General features: G+C 36.7%; 1 protein-coding gene across 4 annotated transcripts in view; it reads left to right on the top strand.

The window, feature by feature from the left end:
• The window catches only part of ARHGEF3 (Rho guanine nucleotide exchange factor 3), a 139,502-nt gene that overhangs the window by 61,888 nt on the left and 54,427 nt on the right, over positions 1-23,187 (top strand). For all 4 annotated transcript variants that reach the window (XR_007509261.1, XM_049826231.1, XM_049826230.1 and 1 more), the window contains one exon: positions 11,751-11,813. Coding sequence is in view for 3 of the 4 variants with exons in the window: in XM_049826231.1 (XP_049682188.1) it covers positions 11,751-11,813 (63 nt within the window). In the remaining variant the exon portion in view is untranslated. The remainder of the gene's footprint in view (positions 1-11,750; positions 11,814-23,187) is intronic.

The following is a 23,187-nucleotide window of genomic DNA, read 5'->3' as shown; positions in this document are numbered from 1 at the left end:
TGTCTAGCATCTACTAATATTGCTGAGCTTGCTTTGAAATCTTTTAAGTTGGGTGCAAATTCTGTCTCCTGTTCTATATGCTTTGTCCAAAATGATATGTCTTTATCTCTTTGTCAATTTTCATTGAAACTGGGCGACAAGTTTTACAAAAATAAAATAATTCAAGAATTGGGAGTCACATGGATATTGACCAATATCCCATAAGCTTGTTTCCTGAGAAATGGAGCTACAGTGTTTGTGTTTATATATATTGAACCCCAAAATAGATATAGCAACATGTAATTTTAGTAAAGTGGTATTGTTTTCGTCTGCAGAAGAATCCATTTCTGGTGCAGCCATATTATCTATTTTGTGTGATGCTGAAGAAGAGCACTCGAGATGCTTAGATCAAATGCCATATGCAGGAACCTGTCTGGGGTTTTAAAGGTACAGAAGCATAATGGTGCTGAATGCAGGAGACTGGGGAAAGCAGACTAGCAGTAGAGTATTAGAATAATAAGGGATTAATGCAGTTTCTGTAAATGTAAGCCAATTGAATGCCACGTGGAGACCTAGTTTATGGAAATTGTTTCATTCTGCTGTATGTGGTTCCAGTGCTGTGCACAGCATCAGCAATCCAAGGTCTCTTTTACAGTAAGAAGCTCTGTTGGATCCTTGACATTCTTAAAAACAAAGAAAGAAGAAAACCCCCAAACCTAAACAATAAATAATATAATAAAAATAATAATAAAATTTTATTTGAATGAATCTGCTTTTCAAGTGAGAAAATTTCACTGTGATTTTTGTTCCTAGAAAAAAAGTCTTACCTCTTACTTACCCAGATGTAGCAGTTTTGGAACCAGAAGTGGTGGTTGACAGCTGTGATTGAATGGTCAACCGCAGCAAGTACAGGTCATTGTTGTCCAGTCAGAGTAAGTCCCCATGCATTCAAGTGCACAAAACCTTTAAGGGTAGAGTTAGAGCATTAAAACAGCCCCTTTGATTGTCCTTGCTTTTACAACTAGACCTATAATAAACTCCCTCAATACAAACATACAAGGCTGGGAACTGCAACTTCATCACATCAGCTTGCTAAAGGCAAAGGAATCAAGGGATTATTTGCCTGCTGACTGATGATATTACTTGCGGGCACAAAGAACTGAATCAGACAGATCCCATCCCATCTGAAAAGTGTTTGTGAGAACAGAAGATGAATCTAAACAATGTATGGACTCTTTTAAATTGCATCTTTAGTTTTCATTTATATGGTAGGTGAATTTAGAATCCTTAGGTATTGGTTGTGTTAATTAAAACCATAATTTCTGTAGCAATCTTAAAGTTTTGACTGAGAAAGGATCATATAATAAAGATTGCTGTTCACTCATGCAACAAAGAACTCCTACAGAGAAATAAAAGCATGTAACTTAACTGAATTTGATTCAGACTTTACACTAAACTGAAAAGGTTTCAGCATGTTTAACTCTCTGCTAGATTCCAGTGACTGATACTCTCCCCTGTCTTCTGAAAAGGGGAAGGAAGAAGGTTAAATAAAGATAGAATAAATACCAGTCCTCAAACAAAGCTCTGCTGATCCTTGTCCTTACAGCATCCCGTACATGCACACCCATTTCCTGTTGTTAATGTTAAACACATTGAACATAATTTTCATTTCATTGTTCACTTCTGTGTTCATTTTATAATACATTGACCGGAAAATCTCAAATCCATCACAATAAGCACTGCAGAAATAAAGCTTGCTCTCTGTGCTTAGAGAAAGGTGAAAAGGAGCTGCCATTTTGTCTGGCAGAGATGCGCATGATTTCTCAGAAGCGCTTAGATGGTTTCAGTGGCAAAGTCTTAAGTGTCGTAGATTACCTCACCTCTATTTCAGAGTTTTCTGCTGTGTTTTAACAGACTTAGAGCAGAGTCTGGTTTTTTCATTCATTTTGCTTGGAACATAAAGAGAAGCAAGTTTTGTTACTAACACCAATATACTAAGAGCCTGCCAGCTGAACACGTGCAGAGTGGGAAATAGAACAAAGGCAAAGCTTTGTACCAGACTAGTTGCACACTGTGCTATTGGGTCATCTCTGACTGTTTCTCCCTCAAAAGGAATAAAGCTTTGGTTTAGATTTTTGTGCCACTCTTGAGAAAAAGAAATCTGTAATGTCTTTGGTATTCTGAACAGTAGAGGGCAGCGGAAATATATGCAGAAACCAGTTTTATTATAAAACTAAGGAACTTTTGTCTCTTTTTAGAGCTTAAGCATGTTCTTTTTGCCAATATAACATAAAGAACTGTGAATTGGAATGCAGGATAACAAGTTCTGTTCTTTTTGTAAAACTTCATATTAGAATTCGGTATTCTGAAGTTATGGTCCCAAAAAGCATGTATGATGCATCATTCAGCTAAAAAAAAAGGCACTATGCTCTGGAAAACCTTGCTTTAAGATGCTGTTGTCTTCCCATGCCTTCAAGCTCTTAGAACTGTCAGTGGTATGCCATGGAAGTGAAAGATAAGCAGGGAGGAATAATAGTACTGGCATGAAGGTGATAGGCTACAGTAAAGTGAAAAGAGGGTTGGCCTTAAAAGATGACAGAAGATGTATCATGCATCACTCTGAATGAGCTTAAAGTAGGGAATGAATTATCACTTGTTTGTGAAATTGTAATTGGTTAGCTCTGAACCAAACTTAGGAGGAACACCATATTCCATAGGAAATTCAGAGTTTTCCAGCTGGTTATTGTAGACAGAGATGCTTATGTGATTGGTATGACATGGTTTCCCTCTATACAGACTTCTTTCTAGAACTGTGCATTGTATCAGCCAGGCCAAAACTCTTTTTTTTTTTTTTTTTTTTTTCTTCTTTTTTTTTTTGGCATCTGTACCTTTATTTCATCTTAGTGCAACAGTAATGTGATAAGATGGAAAATGGGTAATCCTACTTGAGGCTTATTCTTGTTTCAGTATCACAAGCGTTCTGGCTTGAAGCTGGGTAATGTGATACCACTGCTGCCTCTTCTAGTTCTCTTCTGAAGTCTGCTTTGTGATGTTATATCCCGTCACCTGTGGCAGGAAATGTTAAATTAGTGATTATTCAACTAACCTTAAGATAGAAGGTTATTAATCTTTTGCCTAGTAATTTTATACCCAATTTGAGCTGGATCCAAGGCATATTTTGTTAACTGAGTGATAACAGCAGGTGAGAAAAATGTTGAAGCTTTTAGTCAGAATTTCCTTCTGTTGTATTAGGAAGCCCAAACTAAAATATTTTAACTTTTTCGTGTTCTGGCTGTGTCATGTGTGAAACTTCTGGAAACATTTTACATTAGTCTGGAGAACTGAAATACTTCCCTCCCAGTCAGGTTCGTCCTTATTTCTTTCATTCTACTTCACTTCTTGCATACTTTTTAACATCTGTTTTCTACTATTTGTGCCTCATCACTGGACTCTGTGTCCTGACTTGGAATCCTCCATACTCTGCGATTTAACTAACTGGGAGCTTGATACCTTTGAGATCATTTGAATGTGATTTGAAATGGAAACAGTGAAAACTTGAAATAGATGTAACATAGAAGCAACAGCAGTTGGAGGTTTTGGAGTCATTAAAGGAATAAATTAGGTCTTGGCAAGTGGTATTTTTCAGGGCTTTTTAAGAGAGGGATCAACATGTTATGGATGGGTATGGAAGTACTGACAAACTACAAAAGAAAAAAGATGAGAATTGTAGTGTCTGAATATTCTTTTGAACTTACCAGCTTCTGTACCTTAGGTATTTAAAAATAGAAGAGTGCTTAGAATCGCTAGTGCATTTGAATATATACATATGGATTTTGCTGATAAAAGTGATTTACATATCAAGTGAATTTATAAACTAACTGGATTTTCTTGAAGGAATGTTGTATAAAAACAGTGTGATTAGAAATTCACATGAAAGTCTGGACTATTGTTGTGATTTGATGTCTTTATAGAAAGAAAATGATAGTATGTTCCTGCCTTATTCCCAGCTGCTTAACCATCGACTGTGACTCCTAGTGCAGAAGACCATCATGGGGCATTTGATGTGAAGGTTCCTTGTAGATTGAGAGAGCTCTCAGATGGCTAAGAAGATACTAATTGCTTTTTAAAATTAGAAGAAACCATGTAGTGGATTTGCTTTTCATGCAGACATAGTCCGCCCTTTGGAGTGTGGCTTGAACCTTTTCTGGCCTATGATGTTTGACTTTCTGTTAAGTATTTGGTCTGTTTTCTCCCTGCCTTCCACATTAATCCCTTTTGGATTTTATTTTTGATTCTACGTGTGATCTCTTAAAATTGTTTTTCTTTGGTTGGTTTTGTTTTTTAACTCAGTCTGATAAAGATACTGTCCTTTGGGTTGTCCTTGATAATACTGTACCATAAACTGGAGGGGAGCATAAAACCCGGAACAGTGAATCCCTTCTTGCATTTTCCTCACCAGTAAAAATGATAAAAAAAAATTTGTTGGCTAAATGGTTTTCCTTTTTCTGTATTATTGCAAATTTTGGTTTTGTTTAGTTAAAGGGGTTTTATTTTTTGATTAAACTTGTATAACATAGGACAAACTTGGTGAAAATGCAGTGTTTATACGTTAATGAATGAACGCATTCATTGGGTCATTATTCATGACCTAATTTTCTTTCATAAAAGTAGGCAATTGATGAGGAAATCATTCACATGTAAAATAGTCAGAGATATAAAATATGTTTACATTCATGCCTCTTTAGATGTTTTCCCTTGAAAATGCAGTGTGGGGTGATGTTCTATTATGAGAATTAGGATTGGGAGTCCACAATTGCTCTTATTATTGAACTTTGCAAAAAATAAGTTAACTTCCATTTTGCCACCTAGAAATCAATTTAAAGAAACTTCAAATTACTACTGGTATGGAAAACCGTTTCTTTAACTTAGACTTAATGATGTTTATCCAAATAATTTTTAGTTCATTGCATACTTCCCTCCCCCTAAATCTTAATAGGGCATTCAAAGGAACCATAGTAGAACATGTTGTGGTATGTTTGCCCTGTTTTTTAAGAAAATAAAAAACCCCCTCCCCCCCTGCCCCCCCCCCCCCCCCCAAGTATGTGATATATACACGAATATGCACTTATAGATTATATAAGTATGTGTGTATATATATGCACCTCTACCTACTTGTATTTATTTAAATCATATATTAGAACTCCGTCTTTTACAAAGTTGCTTTCTTGCAATTAGCAATGTTGAAGTATGCTCAGATGCATTTTCTAGAAAAGCTGAGGGTTTTAGATATTTTTATATGAAAACAATTTGAAATACAGAATGATTAAATTTTTTTTTATCTTTTCCTTATTTTGGACTTTTTGTTTTGGGGGTGTGTGGAGAAAGTCTTTTGGTAGGATGAATGGATCCTTATTTGTTAAATTGATTTCTGTATGAAAAAAGGGCTTAAAAAGTAAGTTATTTTGTGTTTTGTTTTGAAATGAGTCTGTCTATGACTTAAAAGGTTTAAGGGTATTATGCACGTATGCAAATACATTGTGTTAAACTATTATTTATTTTGATGCCAGTCCGTGTGCAGACACATTTCTGAGCAATTAGAATGGATAGCTGATTTAGCAAAAGTCAGAGATTCTTCTGAAAAGCATTTCCTTCCCCGTCACAGGATGGGTTTTTTTATCAAGCTATTTTTGTGCATCTTTGCATTTCATCTCCCAGGTGGTAAAATATAAATCTCTGGTATTGATAACTAAAACCCTGTGATGGAGAGAGGATGTTAATCCAGCCTTCCTATAACAATGTCTTATTGCTCTAATTCCTTTAATTAAATCACTGCTTTAATATATAATTGGATATCTTACTTTCTCATCTCCTGTGAGATAATTATTGAGAACAACTCTTTCCTGCTATGTTAAGACCAGGAAGTGTTCTGTCTCTATAACTATGGATGTAATCGCAGCCTTTTAGGCAACAGTATCACAAACGTGGATCAAGATTCAAAATTGTTATACATCTGGTCATTGTGGTCTGGGGACTTAGATTTTTAAATTTTATTTTATTTTATTTCAAAAGATAAAAAAAACCCCAGCTGTCCTAGACAACATTTTTCAGTCTAGAGGTACACATGCAGATGCATGTAATGCATCTGTATGGGCAGTCAGAAAACAGAGACATGTTTCTATTCAGAATAGATACTTGTTATTGGTATACTTTTTTCACACAAACCTTTTTTAAGGTCTACAAATATTGTGCAGGAGAGGGAACTTATCGAAGTGTTGCAGGGTGTCCTTTTTTCCCAGCAAGGCAAACAGCTTTATAATGTTTTTCAATTTAGTTGGTTTCAAGTACATAAAAAATCTGATAAAGAAATAAATACTTGTCATGGTTTAACCCCAGTTGGCAACTAAGCACCACGCAGCTGCTCACTCCCCGCCCTCCCCTCCCCCCCCCAGTGGGATGGGGGACAAGATCGGGGAAAGAAGTAAAACTCATGGGTTGAGATAAGAATGGTTTAATAGAACAGAAAAGAAACTAATAATGATTATGTCAACACTAATAAAATGACAATAGCAATAATAAAAGGATTAGAATATACAAGTGATGCACGGTGCAATTGCTCACTACCCGCTGATCGACACCCAGTTAGTCCCTGAGCGGCGATTCCCCCACTCCCCCCAGTTTCTGTACTGGATGGGACATCACACAGTATGGAATACCCTGTTGGCCACTTTGGGTCAGCTGCCCTGGCTGTGTCCTGTGCCAACGTCTTGTGCCCCTCCAGCCTTCTTGCTGGCTGGGCATGAGAAGCTGAAATATCCTTGACTTGAGACTAAACACTACTTAGCAACAACTGAAAACACCATTTATCAACATTCTTCTCATACTGAACTCAAAACATAGCACTGTACCAGCTACTAGGAAGACAGTTAACTCCATCCCAGCTGAAACCAGGACAATACTCTGCAGTGAGATAGCAGGTGGCATTTGTCCATTGCTTATAGCCTAACATGGAGTAATCGCAGTATTTTGTATTTAATGTCATACTGCAGCATTGTATGAAATACATTACTCATGTAAAAAATATACACTGGAGATGATGAGTGATCATGTCTAGTATAAGGATAGCATACTACCTTTTAATGGGATTATTTTTAATATTATTACTCTGAATTTAAAATAGAGATGGGCTCTATTTGGATAGTTCAGTTTAAAATTTCAGGAATATTCACATTAATAGCTTTAATGTGCTTCCCAGGAACAAAGATAGGGAATGCTAATGGTCATGTGTCTTACAACTTTATCCCTGTTTCATAGTATTCATAATATGTTAGGGCTTCTTATGGGATTTGAATGAAAACAAAAGCTGATACAATCTCTAACTGGACATGGTTCTGTTAAAACAACATGCGTATGCAGTATATTAGAATATGATTGTGTATTACTTGTGTATATAACTCAGGCATGCTCAGGTATCCATAAGGCCTCAACTTTTTTATCCCTTGACATTTTTGTGGTTAAATCTTCTGCAGTTTTCTGTAAGATGTCTGCATGCGTACACTCATGGATGACTTACTGTATGTCATCTTAATATAGCACACTCAGCATGGGCTTTCCTTCTCCCTATTGCACATGCTTTTTCAAGCCATATAGTCCTAAAAAAACCTATTAAATTGTATTAAAAATGGTGATTGGTACAGCCATAGATAATTGTAAGAGATATTAACAAGAACTAGGGATACTTCACGTGCAAGGTAATAAAATGGAATTAAGAAGTCAGTATTTTCTCCCTAGTGCTATGCCTGGGCCAGTGCAGGTGTCATGTTGAATAAAGATTCACACATTGTGGTTTTTGGCTTAACGTAGTCCTGTGTGCCAATATAAGCTGTTATGAAAAATCTACTGTAATACATTATGATGCCGTTAGGATTTGTTTGATGCATTTATTTGTCATTCAAGCAATGTGTGCAAATGGATATTTGAACCTCTCTGAGCACTGCTTGCTTAGATTCTCTCAGGAAGTTTAACTTCTTTGTTAATATGCCACTTAACTGATTTCAGTATTTGGGCTATAAATTCATTTCACTGTTGAAGATCCTTGGCTTTGCAGTGAAGCTTATTCTACTACGAACGTGTGGAATACATACAACACTTAATCCATTAACTCTTCTTCTGGGTTTGTGCTAAAGCTATCACACTGTACTTCTAGGATCTTTTGTGAAAGGAATAAACACGAAATTGTTGAGAATGGGGTGAAGTTTGTATTACTTGATGTGCTGTGTGATTTAAAACATAAAGTGGAGAGCAATATTTAAGGGGTGATTTTCTGGAACATGACAGATTCACAGGTCAGCTGCGTTGTGCTATGGCAACCAAGACAGGGCTTGTAACTCCTTTGGGTAAAAGATCCTCACAAAGAGCAGGGATAATTTAATGAGCACCTTATGCTCCCTGCACAATATCCACTGCAATCTTTGCTTCTAATCCATTTGTTATGGGCAAAGAAATTTATTTGGTAGCTCAATTATTGGATTTTTTTTTTTTTTTGCCATGGTGTTTCCCCCCTATACACACACTTACACAATGATAATAGCCCTCGAAATTCTTTCGAAAATTTAAAACATTTATCTTGTCTGCAGCAGTTGATAAACAATTTCTGTATTAAATGACTTGTCTTGCATAGCCGCTGAGACAAACTTAGAGAGAAAGGAAGTAGCATAATACTTGCAAACTTCTAGGCAACAAGAATAGTATAGTATACATGCCGCGAGGCAGATTTGTGTGTGTGTGTTACTTTTCAGCAAGTAGAAGAGCTAGAATAAGGTGAGGAGTGATCCTTTGATTAGCACAATAAAGTATAAGGTACAGCAAGGGATCTACTTTGTGGAGGCTGTCCCAGGCTCATTCAATATGTAATTGCTTTTCTTACATTTACCTGTCTTCACCCCTTTTGGTATGTACATCACAGATGCTACTGAATATATTGAGAGTTAGTTATATAACCAAAGAGGTTGTCTCTAAAGATGATATAAGCATGGTAACATTTACTACTAACTACGTTTTCTGCTGTGCTTTACCTGAATAGCCTTGCCTTTGACACTGCTTTGTCCATGATACCTCTGTTTTGGACCCATATACCCACTTTGAATGTAGTAGTCAGAAGCCCATACATAATTGTTGTTGTGTAACTTTCCTTCTACAGTAATAGGATGTCCTGTGTCATTCAAGTTCACTTTAATCCTGTAGCCTTGCTAGTAACTTTGTACTTCATATCAGGTAATTTATAGTCTCAATCTGCTTTCATTAGAGATGGCCTGTGTTGGGAATAGCACATTCTATGTTTAATCTGTAGCCATGTGACCACCAGTAAGAGTCTTTTAATCAGTTATTTAACAAATGAGCTACCTATTTGTTGTGTGTGTGGTCATTTGTCACACTGTTAACAATGAAATTGCATCTATTCCATTATAGAAAACATTTGTTACAGTTCCAAAATGCATAGTATTCATTTTAGAGAGACTTTTTTTTTTTAAATTTGACCTGTATATAGAGCATTGAGAACACATACTCTAATCAAGCATCTAACTTTTTTTTTTGAGTGATGATGTATTATTATAGCGATTCTTTTGGAATTAACTTTTATTCTAATATTTTGCCGACTGAGGCTTAGATTTACACCATTTTTATACTTACGTAACTAAAGGTGTCGGACTTAAACCAATACCAACCCAAGCTGTGAATGCAGTGGCATCCCATCTATCCATAAACCAGAATCATCAGTTAGTATAGATTCAGGTATACCAGATCCATACACCATTTTAATTTACCCTTCTCTTGTAGAAATCTGTTTTCCAAATCTAAACACTCTTCGTTTTGATTTCACCTGTGTCCACTGTGTGGGAGGGATGGTACCTTTTAGGTTTGTAATTTCTTGTTTGTAAAGTAAAGGCTCGGTGTCGATTTAAGTAGAATCAATACGTAATTTTTTGAGGAAAACCTAGAGGACACATGCATTTGTGTGTAGAGATGTCTAATTAGGTTTGAAGAATAGTTTGTAACATGTTCACTAGGATCTTAGGAAATGTTATCCTCTGGACAAAGTACTGACTTTACAGATCTCATCTCTGTCTTGTGTTTTTCATCATGAATTCATATTGGCTAACCCTAGAATAATAATTCAGATTTGTTTATCCTGTGGGGGAAAAAAACCAACCCCAAACCTTATAAAACACTGCCACAGGATAAACAAATATACTCGGTATTATTTCAGATATTTCTGTTTGTTGCTCAGTGTGGTCTCATCCAGAAATTCCTGGATTCTATTCTGTCCTTTAATTTGTTGCTGAAAATCTGTACTCTAATGGTAAGAGGGATTTGATTGTGCATAGTCTGCGGTTGAAGAATTACTTTTCATAAAACACTTCTTATTGTGTAATGTGGTGAGAGAACTCATGATCCAGTTTCTGTTTCTGAATAATAACGGTGTTAAGCAGAAACCAGGTCACACAGCTGTCCTAGACTTTAAAATTATCATTGTCAGAAAAAAGTGAGACAAGTTTTTTCCTAAAAAATAGAGAATTGTATTTAAACGTGATTACACAAGTCAAAGATCTGCGGAAAACTAGTGAGTAAATATAAAAAGTTTCAACACCTACAGTTTAATTTTAAAACAGCATGAAATCAAAACTTCTGGATTTTATGATAAATATTCCTTATCTTTGTTCATCAACGAAACAGTTTTCAGAAATCATATGCTCAACCTAGTAGATGCAACGGTTGTTTTCCTCGCTTGATGGAATAAAACCTCCAGGCTTCAGAAGAGCTAGGAGCACGGGTTCTGGGGAGGGAGGGATACAGTTTTTTATATATATATGTATAAACAATTAAAAAATACCTGCAGAACATGATAGGAGCTCCATATGGCATCTGTATGGGTGTTTTTGTTCTTTAAATTGCTCATCTTTTGACTTCTGTAGACTGGAAACTAAATCGCAGCTATTATTATGTGTGAATGCTTATCTGTATCTGACAGTGGAAGACAACACAGCTGGATAAATAAGGATCATGTATTCTGTGACTTCTCTTGTTTCCTAACTCTTCCTGGCCTGGTAGAAAATGCAGAGCTCTGTTAAATGAAATTTCATACTTCTTATTTGAAGGGCATGAAGATTAATCTTGTGGTGAATCTGTGAAATGACATGAGGGAGGGCTTGCCATTTTCCAAAACAAAACCTGAATAAAGAGCAGAATGCGATCACTGACATGGATATTGAAATCCAAATATATGTTAATTTAATTCCTGCAGTACATTTCACCTATTATCCTCACTATGTAATATTGACTGTCTGGGAATAGTAACTTGATTGCTGAATGTGTATTTTGAAAAATCTAAGTATAAGCTTGTGACACAAAATATGAGTGTCTCCTCCTGACAGTCTCATTAGTTACAAAAGTTCCTATCAAGTGCCAAAGTACAATTTACAATATGCAATAATTTTTAGTTAGAAATAAGTTTCTTAATTGAAGTGAACCTAATTCTCTTTAAGCAGAAGAAACAGCATTTGATATACTAAGGTGCCGATAGATAGCTTTTCAACTTGTAAAAATAAGAGTTTATATTCACATGCATGGTGATTGTAATGATGATGAGAGAAATTAAATAACTATACATATATGTATGTGTATGACTTCATTATATATACCTGATTCAGGATCAAGCTAATGGTAGTTGGCACTATGCATCAAAACTGAGCTTTTCTTTTCACTTTGTTTTGTAGAAAAAACGAAAGCAGAGTACTCAAGATGAAGATACATTCAGTGTTTGCAGCCTGGATACAAGTGTGAGTAATTTCATTTTCCTTTTTGCCTTCCCTCCCCACCCCCATGAACTAAAACGTGGCTGCTATGGGTACTCTGAAATAAACCCATTCATCTTTTCAGCTGTATTGTTTTCATATACAGCATGACTAACTTGTTCTCCTTATTACTAAAAAATTAAATTTGATGTATTACTGCTTTTCATTTTTCTGTAGTAAAATTTTAAAGAGAAAAAAAAGTCAGAACGACAGTTTATTGTAAAGCAGTGAATCTCTTTTTAGTAAATAATTACCAGGATAGAAGGGCATTGTGAATGCAGGACTTAAAACCAGACCTTTTAGCCCGTTGCACAGCTGTAAGAAAAGAATCTTATTTCAGTTATGTCAGTGGTCGTTAATGCTGGTGGTGTGAAACTTTGTAATATGATATTAATAAAGTTGTGAGACCTATGTGTGTCAATGCTGAAGTGATGTGGACATTACATACAGCTATGCTACTCTATTACACACTTCAGATGTGAAGATGACATCAGAAAACATGTTTTATAAAAACTGCACAATTTATGATGTGTATACTTTTCTATACAAATAGGTTCTTTCTGACTTGTGAATTTTTTGTTTCTCTAAGTAAGGGTGAAATATTGACTTGTTTTATTATTAAAAAAAAAATAATTACTACAGTAACTGTTGTCTGTTTACTTCAAAAATAAGCTATAATCATAGAATAGTTTTAGTTGACCGGGACCTTCAAGATCATTTAGTTCCAAGCCCCTTTCTGTTGATTTTGGTGGATGTTGAATCAAAGTATTAATGAGTGTAAGCAGTAAACGGCAATGTGTGTTGATTTTTATGTGACTTAAGGGTACACTTGCATTTATAATTTCAAATCCATGGAACTAAAATAGATGTAGGAAAATTTACCATTCCTTCTGTTCAGTGTTTGTATCATCACTTTCAGTGTTTTGTTTACAGTCAGCTGTTGAAGCAGTTTTCTCTTCTTGTAGACCTCATAGTACAGACAGAAAAAGTAAGTTTAAAAATTGAGAATAAAAGCTGCTTTTTTAACAGTTTTTTATTTATTAGCAGGTGTCAAACCTAGTGCTGTGGTTTATTTAATGGTCAGATTTAAATTTTATTTTTGAAGTATACCTGTAGTTTAAAGAAGTAATTACATTTAAGGGTTCATCTGTCTAGATGGCTGCAGACAAATGCAAGGTCTTGTAGGCACTTGAAATGGGCTGGGTAGAATCCAGCACGATTTTGGAGATCATAAACCCATAGTAGTCTGACCTAGTCTGTTAGCTAATACTTTAATGTTAATTAATCACCTTAGACCTTACATTGGGCCCAACTTCAAAGGAATTGTTACTCCTTTAAAGAAGTTTTAAAGAAATTGTTATTCTTTAGGGAAAATTCAAAATTGACTATTTATTCTGCACAAATTGATAGCTTTTTAGATGCCTGACTGATCTGGAATGGAAAATGTTGGGTTTAACTATTTTCATGTTTCTATAAAGAGTATGGATTTTATTCTTGTATAATTAAGACAATTATATAAAATTCTCTCGTGTAGAAGCTCTTATGCTGCTGTAGAAATACTTGGACAAGTATAACTTCTGTTTTGGCTAAGAGCTAAAGATTTAAATACTGCTGAACAGGTACAGTTTCTGTTAATAGGTGAATTCTTAGAGGAGGACAATCCAATGTGATTTTACCTCTGAATTTGGCCCACAGAAATACAGACAGAAAGCATAGAGCTAAGTGAGGTTCATGGTTTACTGATAAGCAATAGAATGTCCTTCATTTCCAGCTATTAAATGCTACTTAAAATTTATAAAATTTTATTTCCTTGATACTGCTTTTCTGCATAACCGTTATTATCAGAGAATCATAGAATGGTTTGTGTTGGAAGGGACCTTAAAGATCATCTAGTTCCAAGCCCCCTGCCATGGGCAGGGACACCTTTGACTAGACCAGGTTGCTCAAAGCTCCGTCCAACCTGGCCTCGAACACTGCCAGGGATGGGGCAGCCACAGCCTCTCTGGGCAACCTGTTCCAGTGCCTCACCGCCCTCACAGGGAAGAACTTCTTCCTTGTATCTAAGCTAAATCTACCCTCTTTCGTTTTAAAGCCATTACCCCTTGTCCTATCAGTACATGCCCTTGTAAAAAGTCCCTCTCTGCCTTTCTTGTAGGCCCCCTTTAGGGACTGGAAGGCTGCTATAAGTACTGGAAGGTTTCTATAAGGTCTTCCCAGAGACTTCTCTTCTCCAGGCTCAACAACCCCAACCCTCTCGGCCTGTCTTCACAGGAGAGGTGCTCCAGCCCCATGATCATCTTCATGTCCCACTTCTGGACTTGCTCCAGCAGGTCCATGTCCTTCTTATGTTGGGGGCCCCAGAGCTGGATGCAGTACTCCAGGTGGGGCCTCACCAGAGCAGAGTACAGGGGGGGAAATCGCCTCCCTCAACCTGCTGGTCACATTATTGGCAAGACAAGTGAATATAAACATGAACTGCAGAAAAGATAAAGCAATTAACTAAATGTGTCTATGCTGATCTATGAGACAATGACTATTACAACTGTTGAATTTTGATTTTCATGAAAATACTTGTAAAGTCCTAATTAGAGGGATCTTGTCAATAAAATGTGTGGAGGGCTGTTAAGAAAACTATTCCTGCTGTCTTCAGTTAACTTCACTACTTAAATTTAAATGCATACTGAAGTCTGTATTCTTAGAATATTGTAGGGACAGAAGGGGTGGCAAAGGAAAGAATGAAGAAGTTTGAATCTTTCCTTACGGGACTTCAGAATTACTCAGGTTAGCAGGGTGGGGAATATCCTGTGAGGATATAATGGGTAGTGGTATGCGGTGTATCTTGAAGAATGGTCAGTTTATTTAAATGGACAATTTATATAAATACTAGTTGATTTATCTTTTTTACTTGAGGTAGCCTCAAGCCTATCACCACTTTTTTCTATTACCAGAAAGTATTGATTATTTTATGCTGTACAGCCAGACAGAATATACTATGTCTTGTGTCTTTGAGACTTACTTTGCCCTTAACTCTTCTACATTGTAATGCTACAGTTTCCTATTGAGCATGTGATACTGTGCTGTCATCACTGATAATTGGTGTTAAGGCTAGTTTGCCTCTGGCTGTAACAGAAGACTTAAACTGTCAGGGTGACTTTGAGAGGGAAAATGCCTTTTAGTTTGGAAAATCAGCTTGGCATGTGACCTCAGAACAACACCCTTGTTTTTTTAGCTTTAGGTATTGGTTCAAGTGTACCCATCAAAACTTGGTGCTGTCGACATTAAAACAAGTTGGGCAGGAAGAATTAATGCTTTTTCTAATGCCTCATGTTCCTGCCAATTAGATTATAATCATCATGGTAAAGGAGAACTGTCACCTTTTGTGAGCCTTCTGGACATGGCAAATAAACTTCTGTTTTTCCTTTCACATCATATTTTGCTGATGGATAATTATAAAGACAGTGCTGAATATGCATCTAGATTGAATACCTCCTCCTTAAGTTCCAAGTGTCTCATGTCATCAGAAAATATTAGAGAGTCTTCTAGTTGCACTGTGGAATGTTGTAGCATGAGACGTGCAGTTGGAATCCAGCAGTCTGTGGCTGAATACTTATCTGTAGGAGCATTTTGTTCTGTGTGTGTGCTTAAAAAGCACAAGAAAAGGGAGACATGCTACAAGACGGTCTATTGGGGAGAGATGTGTCTTTTGTCATCTCGGGTTTTACTCTTAGAGAGCCATAATTGACATTCCAAACAATTATAGATTTTGTTACAGGGCAGAGAGTTGGTTGTCTTTTGTTCTCATGTTTGTGAAGGCAAATTTCAAAAAGAGTCAGTTCATACCTCACAGAAACCAACTGTGGTGGTGTTATGCAAAATCACCTTTCCTTACTGTGTTGCTCTCCACTATTTGTATACAAGGTAACATGTCTAAAAAAACAAGGGGGAGGGGGGGTGGCGGCACTAATAGAACTATCTAGAATAATCAAAAGTTTGGAACAGTTTCCATATAAGAAATAGTCAAATATACTGAAACTTATATAAACTGAAATCAAATATACTATGAAAAAAATTGGTGGGTGATTAGTTCTGTGAAATACAATCAGTGTAAGGTTATTCCTTCTCTTGTGATTAAGGGCACAAATGAAACTCTTTGTAGACTCAGACCAAACCAAAAGGGATACTTCTTCACCTAGCATGCAGTGGCAGAATTCTGGCAGAGGTTTGCAGGAGTTCAAAAAGTAGGTTGGTCAAATTAATGGAAGAAAAGTCCACCAAGAGCTATTAGTCCAAGTGAAATGATCCATCTGAAGAAATCCTTGAACTTGCATACTTTTCGAGTCTGGGAGAGTAAACTATGTGTGTATCACTAGGTGTTTACTCCGCTTTCACACACTTCCCTGGACAGCTGTTCTTTACCATTGCTGGAGACATGGTACTGGCCTCAGAGATCCATCCTTAGCCTGAGTCATGGTCATTCTGAGATGACTTTAATTAGCCCGCTACACTACCTTTTTTTTTTTCTTCCAAGCAATGACAGTTTTGAAACGACATAGTGAGGGCTCTACACTCAGTTGGAGCCTTTGGATTGTAGCATGATGTAAATAACTAAATGTTCATGTTCCTTTGTCTAGCAACTCTATCATGTCTTTGAAAAGATGTGCCAAATTGCTTATATGTATATCATCCATGAAAGCATTTATTTTCCAGGGTAGTAGCTAAGAATATAAAAATGTGAATGCACATGTTCCCTATTATGAATTTAGATTCTAACTGGGATAATTATACTTTATTAAATTTTTGCAGCTAATAAATCTCTCAGACTCTGTAATAAAATTGGTTATTTTTTATTAAATAGTGTATGTATTTAACAAATAAGCATATTAGACTTTCCTGTGCAGCATACTTCCTGGTTTACATAATTAGGTGAATGACTCCAGTTCTGCCAGCTCACTTAGCTGCTGATGTAACGAAGCGCTGTCAGTTGCATGCTGCAGTCACTGCTGCACTGGCTTCACAGGCATCACCGCAGGGATATGCCTCTTTTTTGTACTTGCCAATGGAAAGTTCTGGCCATCTTATAGTCTGGCTAAACTTTTCAATTTGTGTAAATGCATCTGTTCACTACCTTTGTCCAGGAGAGCATGGGGGATGGCAAAGAAAGAGGGTATTAACTATTTAAAGACTGGATTGCTTCATACCTTAGAAAGCAATGTACATATGGGTCTCCTGCCAATTTACATCATCATCTGTCTACAATCTTTTTATAAAAATAGATTTTAATTTTGTTTTATGACTGACCATTGCCAGACACACCTGTCTTTTCCAGGGGAATCAGTCATAAAGACAGAATTTCCTTTCACAGGAAATGCTGGTTGGAGCTTTGCTGACTCAGGACAAGGACTGAGCATGTTAAGTGATCTTTGTATTTGTTCAGTGATCTGGACTGATATTGATGCTTCAGGAGTTGATAAACTGGCTTATTAAACTGACTGGTTGGTCTTGGTCTTGGTCATTTTATTGCCAGCTTAAAGAATTGGATTTGTAAATCCCCTCAATGTCAAATAGTTTGTGATAACTTGTGACAGATGTGGCCAGCAGACTGTGAGAGCTGAGTGCATGAACATACAAGGCCACTGCAGTCTGAAGTCTGCATTTAAAGGAAAATGTACGTATTATCTGATGTGGTGTTGTTCAAGTCGGCCTCCACCTGAAGGCTTAACTGGTATTCAGTCTATACAGTTAACTCAGCCTGTAGTGTGTTTCATGCTTGTGCTCTTAAAATGGTGATATGTTCTAGATTTGCATATGCATATGTTGATTTACAGGCATTATATAATTAACATGGCTTACATAAAGTTTAGCTTTTATAGATGTTCCTTCAAAGCTTGGAGAATTGGGACAGGGAAACTGAGACAGCTTTAAAGATCATAGAGGGCTAAGTACTTTTTTGTGTTTAAAACACCCCCCTAGAACTCTACAACTCTCTGTATTCTTCCTTGTGCAGACACTATGTCTCTCCTTACTTAAATTCTGAGCTGCTTCAAGATTTTTTCTGCCTGTGCTTTCACTCCTTGTTGCTGGTGCCACTTTTGTTCTATTCTGACCCAGACTTTGAAACGTGGGTCTTCAGTCTGTGCAACCTTCTTCTGAGCCTGGTGGAGTGCTGGAGGAGTGAGTGCAATGATTGGTGCTCCTTAGTCAGGGTCAGGTAGCCAGTTCTTTAGCTATGTTCTGCACCTTTCTTGGAAACAAGGTATTCATTTAGCTTCTCTAGGCCAAGTGCTCTTTGGGAATTTTGAGCTGTTAAAAATAGCTGGTATATCACACTTAGCAAAGTGGTGATGGACATAGTTATCTGGAGATTTTTACAGAGAGCACTCAGCAAGGTAGTTAAAAGCAATGTATTTTTAATGGCTGTTGCAAAAGGGGTGACTGCAAAGTAGTTGAAATCTTGTAATGGTGATAGATGATACCATGTGCCTCAGGAGTCTCAACTCTATAAAATCATAAGTAACTCAGGAGGTATCCAGAGCAAAAAGCTAGTAAAACCTAATGCAAAACTTGCACTTTTCAGAATAAAATTATACTTATTTAAGCAAAATCCTGTTCAGAAGAAGAAATAGGGCGATGGTGTGCAGTTCTTGTCTGCTATCAGTTGCATGCAAAATTTGTTGTAAATTCATGGAAGTTGCTTTTGTTTTCTTGTTATATTGAGGAGAAGGAACATACAACAAATACATGATGAACTAGACAAGTAAAACACTTTCATAAAGAAGATAAAATTCCATATGCAAAGCCTCAGAAGAGTTATTTATTTTGGTTAAATAGAAAATTTATTACTGAAAATAAACCTCTTCCAAACGGTCATTTATTAGTGCATTCTGAACTGGAAAAGTCTTAGAGCTCATCTGTCTGCTTGCAAGTTAATAAAATATGCCCCAATATAAAATACAAACAAAAAGTTACTCAGACTTAAGCTACATTTGCGTACACTAGATCAGAGTTCATTAAATTTGATTGCTTTTAGTGCTGAGTGATCATTTGTTATGTATTTGAGAGTCAATATAACTGAAACATTCTTTGACCTAATTAAACTTAATTATAAACTCAATAATATTTGATTGCTAAGGTATGGTGAGCTAGCTTTGAAAAGCTTAGAGAGGATTACTTTTACATCAGCTTATCAGATTTGAGATAATTAAAATACATATTGTATCTGGGTCTTTTTATTTCTATAAACTCTGGTCTGTTGCATGTTCATAGTATAAAAGGCCTTCAGCTTGCCCAGTAAGACGTATACAATGTGTTTGAATTATGCATGAGTTTTTAATATTGCTGTATTGCATAGGTGGTCAGTGCTCCATCTGGATTCAGACTTCATTATAAAGTGACTGTTCTTAATCCATTATTAATCCATCATATGATTGTTATAGACTAGACACTGTCTGCTGTGATATTATTTGGAGTAGCGTAATGTCATTTCTCTTAAGGCTATGTTTTGTTATTCTCTTCCTATTTCCCATTAAACAAGGCCTACAAGTGCGCTGTTGGAAAAATGTATAAACTGTGGATTATGCGGGATTTTTTTTGCATTTGTGTGTATTTTGGAATGATCTCAGACTTCCTGTGTAGTGTTGCAATACAATTACTCTTTATTTACATGAACAGCTTCTCAAAATTTGGCTAATTGTTCTAATAACTCTCACAGATTATTCTGATGAAGATAGCAAATGTGTGATGGACACCTTTAGTACAAATTGTTTATACAAATATGCCATGGAAACATGGACCAAACTGTCTTAAAATATACTTGTGCAGCTGGGAGCTGAGTCAGAAAATGTTCTTTTTTATGAATTCACCCAGTTTCTAGAAATTAAAGCTGATCTGTAGATAGCTTAAATGAAGTATGGTTGTTAAAACTAACTTTCTTTAAGGCTTAACTCAAACTGTAGCAATGTCTTACTGTGACTTGATAGTATCTATTTATCTGCTCCTACTTAAATTCATGTACAAGACATAATTTGAATACAACATCTTTTCCTACAGGACAGAGAATCCACTCACTTCAGGGAAATGGTTTACTCTTTTTTTTTTTTTTTGGCAATTGGGCATAGAAGAAAAAAATACTTTGACTAATTAACATATGTGGCAAATTTAGTACAACTCTGCCCATGTGCAAGACAGAGTGATTCTGTATGTGTTAAGGATTCCAGAAGCATTTTTTTCTTGATGTGCAGTGTTCAGATTGTCTTAGTAGTTCTAATGTGCTACTTATTTCATATAAAACAAAGTCTGTTTACAGACAAAAAAGAAAGAGTATCTGTGTAAAGAATACCCATTATTTAAGTAGGGTCTATAACTGAAAAATGACTGAAAATTGGGATTGGAGAAGGAAAATGTAGTTAGGGAGGTAAGCTACAGTCATCTTGTCTTTGGCAAACTAGTAAACCTTTAGGAAAATGTATTATTGCCAGTGGGTCTCTAATTTTATTTTTCATAGAAAAGGAATAGTGTACATGAATAAGCACTGTTTATAATATTTATATATTTAATATGTAAATAAATATATGTATGTATTTATACACTTAATATTCATTTATGCCAGCATGTTAAAAAATTATCAACTAAATTGATAATGAAAAACATTAGTCCTTCTGAATACTATGTTAAAGAAATTACATACTCTTTTTAATGAAATATAAGTGTAACCAGAATGAGCATTGTGTTCTGGCAGAATTACTGAAACTGTTGGTGTATTAGCAGTAAGTTTAACATAGGCAAAGTATTTACCGACAAAATGGTGTGGGGAGAGGGGGGGCAGAGAGACTTTCAGACATTATTTAAATGGAGTTTATATTGAAGGTATAAATAACATCTGCAAATTATATTTTTTCAGGGAAACAGAAATTGCTTATGTCTGCATTAACACACAGAGATCCGTCAGTGTCTGTACTTGGTCTTTTAACAGTTGGTGCTCTGGTGGTAGGATTCATCTTGCCTACCTTTTGGCAGCTATAGCTGTGAGTTAGTTATCGAGATTTCCTTTCTACTTTTGAGATTCGGATCTTGTTTTGACAAAAACATGTACGAGAGATCAGCTGAATCTTGCTTTGATACTGTCTGTGAAATGTAATGTGTTTTGTGGCAAAGGGAAGATACTACAGAAGAGACTGGAAGGAAAATATAGGTACAGGCTCTAGGGAGGTTGTTGGGACATGTGTGCCTTGTGCAAGAATGCATAAACTGGTGTGCTTCTGAGCTCATGATACAGCTGCAGAACTTTTTGTATCCTTGCCTAGCATTCCCTTTTCTAGTTCTTTTTCTTCTCTCCTTCAGCTTATTGGCATGGATGTTGATTAGAATAGAATAGACTATTTCAGTTTGAAGGAACCTGCAACGATCATCTAGTCCAACTGCCTGACCAAGTCAGGGCTGACCAATAGTTAAAGCATGTTATTGAGGCCATTGTCCAAATGCCTCTTAAGCAGTGACAGGCTTGGGGCATCGACCACCTCTCTAGGAAGGCTGTTCCAGTGTTTGACCACCCTCTTGGTAAAGAAATGCTTCCTAATGTCCAGTCTAAACCTCCCCTGATGCAGCTTTGAACCATTCCCACCATTCCCATCACTGGACACCAGGGAGAAGAGATCAGCACCTCCCTGTCCACCTCCCTTCCTCAAGAAGCTGTAGAGAGCGATCAGGTCACGCCTCGGCCTCCTCCTCTCCAAATTAGACAAGCCCAGAATCCTTGGCCATTCCTCATAGGACATGCCTTCCAGCCCTTTCACCAGCTTTGCTGGCCTCCTCTGGGCACATTCGAGTACCTGAACATCCTCCTTAAATTGTGGGGCCCACAGCTGCACACAGTACTCAAGGTGAGGCTGCACCAATGCTAAGTACAGCAGGATAATCCCCTCTTTTGTCGGGTTGGTCGTGCTGTGGTTGATGCACCCCAGGGTGCGATTTGCCCTCTTGGCTGCCAGGGCAGGCTGCTGACTCCCAATGAGCCTGCTGCCAACCAGCACCCCCAGGTCCCTTCCTGCGGGGCTGCTCTCCAGCCGCTCCTCTCGCAGTACTGCTGTATCTATGGCTTCAATGGTGCTTATACACAGCCAGTAATGGCGGAATCAATCTAGCTGAACGCTTGCCTGGTCCTGCTCCACAGGAGATCAGTAAGTAATAGGCAGAGTTACTGAAACCATGTGCAAAATAAGGGAAGACCTTAAGGGGTTTTCTTTGTCAAAGTACCTAAGCCTATAGTTTGGCAGACTTTTAAGTGTTTGAATAGTCTCGTTGAAATAACTGCTGCAAGTCAGAGGAACTACTTAAATGCTTGAAGGTAGATAAGCCTGTTCAAGTGTTCTTCACTGAATTGCAGCATGATCTGTAGAATTTAAATTCCATGCATCTTGTAAAAATCTTTGAAAGATTAGAAGATGCATTATTAAGAGATGTCTGAAGAGATACATCTGAACAAAAGGAAGCATGTCCACTTGCTATTTATCATCTTGACTAAGAAAGGCAGAGTTAGACCAAACAAGTTGGCGTACTGTTAAGACATGTAACAGTAGAGGAAAATGTGGTAACACAAATTCCAGAGCTAAGGATGATTGATATGTGCATAAAGATACAATAAACAATAAAAATGAAATAGAAATGCCTGAGTGAAAAAAAAAAATTCAATTTATTGTGTATGCCTTTTTCTCTGGTTTGAGATCCTTTCTTTGTGCAGTTCTTGGCATTCTACAGTCTTTGAGGGCGAAATAAAGCAGGATTTTGTGAGGAACTCATTGGTTCCTGGAAAGTGATTTTTCTTCTAATGTTTGGGTTGTTGTTTTTTTTCTTTTTCTTTTTTTTTTCTGATGAGGCATACTCACTATTACTGTTCCTAAACTGAAATATGCTTAACCGTGAAGCAAGACAGACATTGTGAAACCCCCTACAGGAATCCAGGGATGCTTTTCAGGTATTGCAAAGCTATGGCTTACACTTTTGCTCTCTGTTTTAATTGTTGATTAAATCTGAAATTGTGATAAAGTCTTGGGAGCTGTGGAGGACGTCTGGTACAAAACTGGAAACAGGTTATCCCAATTCTTAGATTCAGTGTTTTTTTGGTGAGATTAACCATGGTCGTGCAAATTTTTTCTTCCCTTGACTGTAATGACAAAAGAGAAGAAAATGAACTAAGGTTTTGCCTCCAATTCAGAACTGTTTCATCCAAAAGATCCATTCAGTCTGTATGCTTTGCTCCAAAGTGCAGCCAATCACCTGACTGAAAAGTATGAGACAAAAGAGAACTTTATCTTCAAGAAATACAAATAAATTGTTATTTTTATGATATCTGCACATAACACTATCT

Source organism: Accipiter gentilis, chromosome 23 (assembly GCF_929443795.1).
Source record: "Accipiter gentilis chromosome 23, bAccGen1.1, whole genome shotgun sequence".
In the NCBI taxonomy this organism is placed as follows: Eukaryota; Metazoa; Chordata; class Aves; order Accipitriformes; family Accipitridae; genus Astur; species Astur gentilis.
This window is presented reverse-complemented; position numbering and strand designations above follow the sequence as displayed.